Consider the following 10,363-nt stretch of genomic DNA (forward strand, 5'->3'; position numbering starts at 1 on the left):
TATAAAGGGTATAAAAGTAATTTCACTTCGGGGAAATTCGGGGACGGGGATCGGGCCGGGCCGGGGATTAAACACTGATCACCGTCCCCGACTCGTGACAGATCGGGGATTGATTTTCAAATACCGTCTTCTCCCCGTCGGGGGTATTTTTCGGGAAAAAACCGCTCAAATCGGGGTCGGGGTCGGGATCGGGGATCCCCGTCGGGTCGGTTTCAAATTTCCATCCCTAATTGCAAGGGAAAATGTAAGAAGGGAATCTCTCCAATGGGAAATTCTATGTTGTGTACTCCTTGACTGGTGCATATTATGACCAGTCATGGAAAGTCATTCACTTTTAACGACATGCTTTGTACGCCATTAAAAACTATTTAACGGCAAATTTTGTGTGTCATTATTTTTTCTACGACATGCTATAGTACATCGTTAAAAACTATTTAACGGCAGATTTTGTGCTTCGTTGATACTTTTTCTACAACTACTTCTGCACGCCGTTAATTGGTGAGACAAATAACGACGCTGATTGCGCGCTGTAAAATATATAATACGACTTATTATGCCTGTCGTAGAATATGCAGTTTTTTTTTTTTTTTAATTCAGCGGGTTTCATTTGACCAATTTTGTACAATCTAACAAATATTACAAACAAGCATCACAAAGCATCAATCAACCACCAAAATATTGTTTGAAACATCAAAAAGAAACTATATCCATAAATTATAAACATTCAACAATTATTTATACATTCCAAACATTCGAAAACTATATCCTTAAGTTTTAAATTGTATAAAAAGTTTAAACTATCCAAAACTATGCATATCTAACTTTCTAAACATATCAACAACTATTAAGCGATTATCTAAAACTACCGACAACAATTCCTATAGCAATTGCAACTGCAGCTATAGCAAATCCACTTGCTCCTATCATAGGGACGGGGGTGCCCAATGTATGTGTTAAGGCACATAAACCCACGGCAATAGCTGGAGCAACTAACCCTGTTGCATTTCTTGTCTGCATAACAAAGAAAACTTCACACACTACTATAAAATCATAAATAGATAACACTTTTTTTGTGTGATGTATGTTATTTAATCACACTTTTTAAGTTTTGTCAAAGTTTGATAATAAATATTTAGATCATATCTTTTAAGTGGAATTAATAACATTTAGATCACATCTTTTCAGTGTGATTAATAACTAATAAAATATGTGATGATAAACACTTAGATCACATCTTTTAAGTGTGAATCATAACTAATAAAACCTGTGATGATAAACATTTAGATCATAGATTTTAAGTGTAATTAATATCTAATAAAACCTGTGATTAAAGACTAAAGACTACAAATTTTTTGGCTGCTAGCTCATGCTCAAAAGCAAAAGGATAAAGTCCTGAAATACCAAGTCTTTCTGGTTACTAGCGAGTGATTCTACTTACACCACTACTTTACCTCTTTACACCTTTCATATGAGTTTTTTTTTTTTTTTTTTTCCCTTCCCAATTTTATCCATTTGTGATATCACCTTTAAAGACAAAACACTAAATTTGAATATATTTTGTTATCTCTTTACACCATTGGTCTTCAATCCCTACCCCTCTTTTTCCTTTCTGAATTTTTCTTTTCTCTTACACATCTCTTTTCAAAAAGTGAAAATCATAGTATTTTGATCATTAAAGAAAGCAATTGATGAAGAAACTGTGGTGAAGAACCATCAAAAAAGTGAAATTTTGAGTTTTTTTTATTTATTTAGTATGTTTTTGTTTCATTTTTTTGGACTGGTGTTCGATTTTCGTTCGGTGGTTCGAAATCGAACAAAATAAAATAATCTGACATCACATTGCCGAACACAAAATATAAGTCTGGTGACCAACTACCGAATAAAAGATACATTTCCGGTAACTCCAAACTGAATTTTTTTTAATTTGTTTAGCTTCTCATTACCATGTATTTTCAATTTCATTTTTTTTATATTTTTTATTTTTTTTCCTGGACGGATTATACTTATACTTATACTTATTGCAACAACGCAAGTACTGCAATATTAGTGGATTCTGGTCATGAATTCATTACAAACGAGGCTTGTTAAGTTTTTTTTTTTTTTTTATGAATACGATTTTTTCTTATTTTTAATTTGTATTGAGTTTTATTAATAATTTGGCATATAAATGTATTTATTATCTTTAGATTTTTAGTAGTCGTGAAGCATTAATTGCATGGATTTCTAACGTTGGGAAGAAGACTGGATTTGTCATTGTTATAAAGACATCAGATGCTAGAGGCAATGGCAAAAAATCAAGACTTACACTTGCTTGTAAAATAAGTGGTTACTATAAGGAAGAATGATTGAGGTTGACGGGTTCTAAAAAGTGTGGATGTCTATTTCTATTAAGGGGAGAAAAACTACCAACAAATCACCAAGATGAATTGTGATAACATATTCGATTGATGGATGCAAACAATGACAGATTTTATGAATACTTTATGGATATTTGTACACTTGATGTTTTTATGGTTACTTTTTATAGATACTTTTTATGTATAATTTATGGATGCATGTTTAATTTATGAATTTTTTTATGGTTGCTTGAAGAAAAAAATAAATCTTTCAATGTACATCGACGGGGGCCTACACAACTCTATTGTAGTTTGGCAACATGATACTAGAATAATATCATTTGTATAACAATGTATCATTGAACATGCACTGCACAAGTGGTCCAAATTAATTTCTTGTTATCATCTAATTGGAAGGCAACATAATGCTGAGAAAAAAAATATTGTCCAGTAACATGGCATTAGAGTAATTCAAATTAATTAACGTTATATTACTGAAGAGGCCCACCACAAATTAAAAAATTATTGTTTGGAAGAAGTGTATAAATGTATAGCAACAAAATGCTGAAGAAATCTATTTTTTCTGACAGCATAACACTGGAATAATGTAAATTGTTTAGCACTCTGTTATCAAAATTAGTGGTATAAAGAGATGAAAAAGTTAATTTAGGGTTAGTTTTGGTAATATATTGAGGGCGTAATGAGAATTATATTTTTTTTTAGTGTTGTAATGAGATGGAGGGTGTAAAGAGATTAAATAGTGGTGTAAATAGAATCACCCCTACTAGCTCATGCTCAAAAGCAAAAGGATAAATTGCTAGTCCTGAAATACCAGGTCCCAAATTTGAGAACCACTTTCCAAACACACAACCTGTTGACTTGGATTTCACATCATTGACTGAAACTTGGGAGGGATGTTTTACAAAGACAAGCAAAAAAGAAGCAGCAGTATTTTTATTTAACATCTTAATTGAAAAAGAAAAATGTAAAAATTAAGTAACATCAACAACACCAAACAAATAAGACATACCAAGAGTTTTGATGCACTATCGAGGCCTACAGATTTTTAGAACCAGCACCTATCAATTGCTTTCTTGCACATGTATACAAATTGCAAACAAAGAATGGGTCTGATTTTTAAAATATTAAAAGCACAAAAGCAAAGAAAATTCAAGAACGAGAATGAGGAAGAAAGGCGCACTTAAAGTAACAAGAGTAAAGTATTAAAATATCAAGTTCATGAATGATTTGCGACGTTATCGTAATATATACTAAGAATGCCTAGACTCAGTTAATTTCAGTTAGGAAATAATATTCACCTTCTTTAGGTATTTTCTTTTCTTTTTGAGTAAGGGTATCAACATAAAAAACTCTTGGTCTCATCAACATAAAAGGCTATATGAACCATTCACTTCTCAATAAGACAATATGAACACATTCACAGGAAAGATTTGTTCAAACACCACATACCAAAGCCTATGGGGGGTTGAACAAAACAGGTGCAAACATGAACAATTTCTCAGTCAAACAGAGACAGCAGCAGGAACATAGCACCAGCAAAACAAACAGGCAGAGAACAACAGACTTGTACAATTCCAAAAAAGCTCAACCTTCAAACAACTCTCAACACTCCAATCAGCATGCACAGTCAATAGGCCCAGTAAGAGTACCTTACTGGGTGTTGGTTCGTCTATTCGATATACTCTTTTTTTTTACTGCTCATCTAGTTGACTGGGAGTACGAGAATTGCTACATAAAACACATAATAATTGTACTCTCCTGTGGTTCAATATGATAATCAATATCCAAAAAGGAAATTACAGTGGGACATTCTCACAGATGTTGGATTAGGATGCATTATATTGCCTGTTTTCTTTCTTTCATCAACAATTCAAATCATTCCAATTGCTATTGCATTAAGGTGGCATAGCTGTATTTTTTTTTTGGGCCCATCGGTATGTCTGTACCCTAGGTATAACTTTGAATTTTGCATATACAAGTTTGTTATTCCTCTCATATGTGAATGCCTAAGTTAATTAAGTGGTTAATAGTTGAGAATGTTTTGTACTTGCTATAAATGTGACATCAGATTCTAAAGTGATACGGGTCATATAATGTATTCTAGAACAGTGATGCTCAATGAAACTATGAACAAGTCACCACAAGAATTTACTCCTTAGCTTAGTCACAGAAGTCTGCCCCCATCCACTTTCTTCAGTACCATTAACTGGATTATCCTCTTTCTTTCCGGAACTTTGTGCACAGGGATCATTAGCAACAACAGGAGGTGATTCAGCTCCCCCTTGTTCTTCAGTTTGTTCCTCATTCCATTCCAATAACTGGTTGGAAAGGATAATGTGGAAATTGATAGTAGGAAACAACAATCAACATGTTAGTATTTTGTAAAACTCAAGTTCAAAAGCTAGTGCTATAGTTTTTTCAGAAATACAAACAAGAGATAGCAGGAGTGATATGGATCCAACCATCTAGCAAAACCCAAAAAATAAATAGCAAGGTATATAGAGAATCAATGTTTTTCTTCACAGACATGAGAAACAAAAATAAAGAACAAAGTGTCATCAGAAATAGTTTTGGGGAGGAGGGCCCTTGCTCTTTTGTGGATCATTTCATGAGAGCGGAATAGAACCTTTAAAGGTGTGGAGGTGTTGTTTAAGCTCTAGTGATAGTATTTGTCTACTTAATACAGTTGGAACTCAAATGTATTGAGCCATACTTGGATCAATTTTTGGATTCTGTAGGGTCTTTTGAGTAGTTGGGTTGTAAAGTTTGCTATTTTTCTTTCCTAAGGTTTTCGGGATCCTCCTTTTTTAATTTTGTGCTTGGGTGGCACCATTTGGTACCATTTTGCTTAATGAAATACACACTTGTCAACAAAAACAAAACAAAATAAAATAAAATATTTTCCGATAGCAATGTGAGACCAGCGAGATTATAATTCCTAAATATTATATTTATCTGGTGGTCTATGAAATCGTATAGATGACTGACTGTCATCTATACAATTATAGAAAGGCATATGTACAACATTATCAAAATTAGGCCAAGAAACACCACTAGATCAACTTTTTTGCCGGTAAGTGTGTTTTATGTGCCTAACCTCTGGGGTTGTGAGAAGTTCCATAATTGTGCCTACTTTGTGTGTTTCTTTGTACCTTGTGAGTTTTGGCATACCTCTCGGGTTGTGAGAAGATTTCTTTTTGTAGGTTAGGTAACTTGTGTTGTCTCTCCATGAAGAGCTTTTTTTTTTTTTTTTTTTTCCTTCTTTCTTTCTTTCTTTTTGGCTTATGTCGTGTGTAAGGTAATGTCTTGAGCTTCATTGTATACCCACCTTTTTTGGTAATGAAATCGCTTTACCAAAAAAATAAAAATTTGCAGCACAGAAGGAAAAACAAGCATATTAATTCATATGTGACTATTTGACAAAGATTACTTTAAAAAAAAATAGACAGTTTGAATTAGGTTACATTCAGGTTGAGTTATACCCAGAGACTTACAAGGAACTCTAACTAAAAATGAGCCAATAATTCAGTACATCATGCTGAGAATATTGAAATCTAAAGTAGATCGACTTTAACATGATTGAAACCAAAGTAAGCCAGTTTTGTAGTCACAAAAAAAGAAAGGAGAAAAAAATCGTAACACCCACATATTTTGATAAGTAAATGTATTATCACAAGAATATTTCAGGAAGGGATGAAAATATAAACAGTGAATACCAAAGGCAAAATAAAACAAAACCAAAACCACCTATATCTCTCAACTCTTACTCGTTAGCTCCACAAAAAAATCATTGTGTCATTTGCAAAAAGAAAATGGGAAACAAACACCATTGCTCCATCCTTTACTCCCACCCCAAAGCCACTAAGTATCCACCACAAGATGCCCTATCTATCATCTGACTCAAAGCTTCCATAATCAACAAAAGTAAAATGCCTTTGCCATCTAGAGCTCTCGAAAAAGCCTCTTACCAACCCATTCACTACCTTAGAGATGCAAAATCAAATCCACCTCCACCTCTCACCAAAGTCCATCCTCAGCAAAATATAACATAAGAAATCCCAAAGTCAATTCATACTAGATTGAATCACCAACATCAAAAATAAATAAAATTCATCCACTTTGAGCCAAAGTCAATTCATACTAGACCTTGAAATATCGAAAAAATGGAGTTGTGACAAGCTCTTGGAGCAAAGGATGTAAAACTTCTCCATTAAAACTATCTATTGTCTCGTAATCACAACAACAGTCCTCCACTATGCCCGTATATTTCCTTGAATCCTGCACCAAAAACAGAAGTCAAAACCAATCGTTAGTGTATAACTTCCAGATTCCTATGGGTTCGTTTGGTTTGTATTTCTGAAAAATTTTTGGGAAATTTTCTCTACAAATAAGTTTTTAAAAGTAATCAAACCAAACAAATTTTCCCAAAAAAATTTCTCAAAACTTGTAAACCAAACAAGTTTTCCAAACAAATCTCTCTCTCACACACATCAAATCAATCACTTTTTCCAAAACTCTCTCTCAAAATAATTTTCCAAAACATCTTTTGAAAAAAACCAAACCAAACAACTTTTCGTACTTTTTATCTCTAAAACACATCTCTCAAACACAAACCAAACATTATAGAGTCATTCATATGTTTTGGGTGAATAAGTCATAAATAAAGAGACAAAAATATACAAGATACAAGAGGCATGCCCTAGGAACTAACCAACTATACAAAGACACAGCCACCAACAACAAAAAACCGCAAACAAAACATAAAAAAAAAAAAAAAATCCTGTTCAAGCACCACAGAAGCATAGAAGCAGATGAAGGGTAGGAACAAGGACAACACAGGGCTACAAAGCAATACAGACCTGCTACTGGACCAAAAAACCAAATAAAACTCAAAAAGAAGAACTACTATCATAATTAAGGCTATGTATAGTCCACATAGAAAGCCAAAATTAGGTCCTATAAATATAAATAAACCACTAGAGACTATTACAACTATAACATAAAAAAGTTTACAGACTAAAAAGAAAAAAAACAACCACCACAGCAAAACAAAGGGAAATCAGATTTTTTGACAAGCATAATAATAAACTTTCGTTGTTCAGTAAAGAGCAACTGAAAAACAAAAAATAAATAAAAAAATCACACAGGCGATGGACCACCAGCGTAAGCTGCAGGGCAATTACTAAGACACCAGTTCGGTAAATAGGAACTAAAATATGCAACTATATACAGTACTTCTCTAATATAAAATACAATCAGCACTTCTTCTCTAATAAGCTCGGTAATAAAATACAATAAAATAAAAAATAAAAATTACCATTATAAGCAATTACCCCATGCACCAGCGTCGTTCATGTAGGGCAAAAGTCTAATGTGGGTCATCACAATCAAACATGAAATTAGATTCACATAATAGAGGCCATTACACAGTAGTTGTCCAAATTTTGGGGACTATGAGATGATCTCGCAGGTGCAAGCAACCGCCAAATTTAAATAATACCCCTACCATGCCTTGTAACTTGTTTCTATACCATATTTTCAATGCCAGGTCCCTGATACATTATTTTGTGGCATGGGTCAAAGATGGCGGATCAACTTGGACAAGCGAATCAGCGTGTTAACTCCAAATCAGTATCCGCACAAAAATTCTAGACCCCCAACAACTAACCTTGGCCTGATTTCATAATAGAGCTAGGAAGTGACCACTTCAACAAGAACCAGGCATTTCTCACATCCTCTTTGAAGCTTGAGATAGACATTATCCTAATTCTCACAAGGTAAAAACAACAATTCAACTCTGGTCCTGAATAATAATAATAATAATAAATTCAACAAATTAATTCAATAAAGTATATTTTTATACTAATGGAGTTCCTGTAGGATTCTCTAGTTTTAGATTCCATAAATTAATTTTTTTTTATAGAATCACAACTATAGGACCCTAATTTTTGTGATAGAACCCAATTTCTTTAGATTCAAAAAATTAAATAAAAACAAACAAACAAACAAACAAACAAACAAACAATTTTTGTGTTCAACCCAAGAACCTAATTTCACATTCAGGTTTTAATTTTTCCAATTCAGATTCAGATATTTTCCCCAACTCACATTCAAGAAATTTAAAATAAAATAAAAAATTTCATAGCCTAAAACTCAATTCTAATTTTTGATTTGCTCAATCAAAACCCTAATTTTTCAATGAAAATCCCCAAATCAAAACCCTAGTTTGAATTTCCAAACCTGAATGATAGGTCGAAGATTTTTTCTTCGCCGAGTGGCATGCATTTATCTCTTCCGTCCCCTTCAAGCGTTCTCCTTCCGACAGTTTTCTCTATCTTCATCGTTACTTCTCTCTCTCTCTCTCTCTCTCTCTCTCTCTCTCTCTCTCTCTCTCTCTCTTCATTCTTCTATTCTCAAAGTTCTCTCTTTGCATCTTTTCTTCATTCATTATTCTCCTTCTCACTAGTTGTTATGGCTACTCCTAGAATAGATGAATCAGAATCGAACATCAGGTCTGAGTCAATAGATTCACACCATTGTGTTCAACTTGAAGAGGCTTTTGCTTCTTGGAGCTCTTGATGTCGATTTGGGTTTGGGTTTGGGGTTTCATGTATATATATATATATATATATATAGAGAGAGAGAGAGAGAGGGATTTGGAGAGTATTTTCCATGGTAATGTTCTTGCAAGGAGATGATGAAAGCACATAGAGATGGCGAGATCGTGTGGCAGAGAGAGATAGTGAGGGCTAAGGGCTTTTGATTGTTTTTTTTTTATAATTTTTTTTGTTCTGGCGCTCAAAATTTTTATTTTGACACCTATTTTTATTGTAGTCATTCATGATAGAAATTGTGTGTCGTGAAAAGTAAAATACTTTTAACGACTAGCATATATGCATGGTGAAAAGTGTACTTTTTAATGGTTGATTTGTTGTGCGCCATAAAAAGTGTAATATTTTTAACGGTTGGTTTTTTGTGCGTTGTAAAATGTTCAATATTTTTAACGGTTGGTGACGCATGTCGTGTATAGTTGACGTATTAACAGCATGCTATATGTACGTCGTAGAAAGTTTTATTATTTACAGCTAACATTGCAAGCTGTAAAAAAATTATCATTATTAGCATTCATGGCTTACGCAATAGACACGTCATGGATGGAAAAGTATTTACGATGTGCAAAAAAAGTAAGTCGTAAAAGTGAGAAACTATAGCTTGCATTTATTGTATGTCGTTGAAGCGGTGCCGTAAAAAGTCAGTTTTGTTGTAGTGCCAGCACTTTATACATTGTTTGTGGATAATCTTCCACAAAAGATGGAACCTAAAGGCTTGTCCAATTTATTCATGAAGTTTGGTGTTGTTAAAGATGTTTTCATACCACACAAGAGGAGACAAGTAACACAATCAAGATTTGGATTTGTGAGGTTTAGTTGTGAAGTCGTAGCAAAAGTCGCACTGCAAAAAGCTAATGGGTTATGGATGGATGGCAAGGTACTATTGGTGAAGAATACTGATTTTGGAAGGGAAAGAAAGGTGGATGGCCTAATGCAATCTCAACCAAGGAATCAAATTGTGCAAAGATCTCATCAAGCAAAAGACAGGAAGGCTGAGAACCAATTCATGGGGCAGAGAACTTTTGTGGATACAGTAAAAGGGAGCAATACTGTAGGAGAAGTTGCAACAATAAAGGTTGCAGAAATAGGCAATGAATAGCTATATGAGAGTGTGATTCTTCGTATGAAAGTGGAATACATAGATGTTGATTTGAATATGGAGCTTGAGTGTAGAGGAATGAAAGAAATAGTGGCAAGAAAGGGTGTGGTCATGGGAGGATTATGTCCTTTAAGTCGAAGGAGGAGTTGAAATCTAAGGTGAAGGCAGTAAGGAAATGGTTGGGGATTGATGTGAGGATATAGTTATTTGGGAACAAGGGTTGGTGATGGAACAAGATAGATGTGTGTGGATTTGTTGTTATGGACTACCTTTGAATCTGTGGAATAGAACCAACC

General features: G+C 33.8%; 1 protein-coding gene and 1 long non-coding RNA gene across 4 annotated transcripts; both read right to left on the reverse strand.

The window, feature by feature from the left end:
- Positions 1–678: 678 nt before the first annotated feature.
- On the reverse strand, positions 679–3,497 carry LOC114313722 (uncharacterized). Its single transcript, XR_003647269.2, has 2 exons — positions 3,367–3,497; positions 679–1,011 (listed from the first exon to the last, which is right to left on the reverse strand). It is a non-coding gene; the product is annotated as an uncharacterized LOC114313722 (long non-coding RNA).
- A 593-nt stretch (positions 3,498–4,090) lies between these two features.
- LOC114288120 (uncharacterized) lies at positions 4,091–9,105 on the reverse strand. 3 transcript variants are annotated; one of them, XR_014339993.1, is made up of 4 exons: positions 8,598–9,105; positions 8,026–8,120; positions 6,504–6,635; positions 4,091–4,675 (listed from the first exon to the last, which is right to left on the reverse strand). XR_014339993.1 is itself a non-coding variant. In XM_028231601.2 (3 exons), the coding sequence occupies exons 1-3, from the start codon at positions 8,640–8,642 to the stop codon at positions 4,493–4,495; spliced, it is 360 nt and encodes a 119-aa protein (XP_028087402.2). In that variant the 5' UTR covers positions 8,643–9,104; the 3' UTR covers positions 4,091–4,492. The 3 variants fall into 3 exon arrangements, 1 of the variants encoding a protein (XP_028087402.2); XR_014339994.1 differs by lacking the exon at positions 8,026–8,120 and having other exon boundaries at positions 6,125–6,635; positions 8,598–9,104; XM_028231601.2 differs by lacking the exon at positions 8,026–8,120 and having other exon boundaries at positions 8,598–9,104.
- Positions 9,106–10,363: the final 1,258 nt, after the last annotated feature.

This window comes from Camellia sinensis, chromosome 9, assembly GCF_055761805.1.
Source record: "Camellia sinensis isolate YWXY chromosome 9, ASM5576180v1, whole genome shotgun sequence".
In the NCBI taxonomy this organism is placed as follows: domain Eukaryota; kingdom Viridiplantae; phylum Streptophyta; class Magnoliopsida; order Ericales; family Theaceae; genus Camellia; species Camellia sinensis.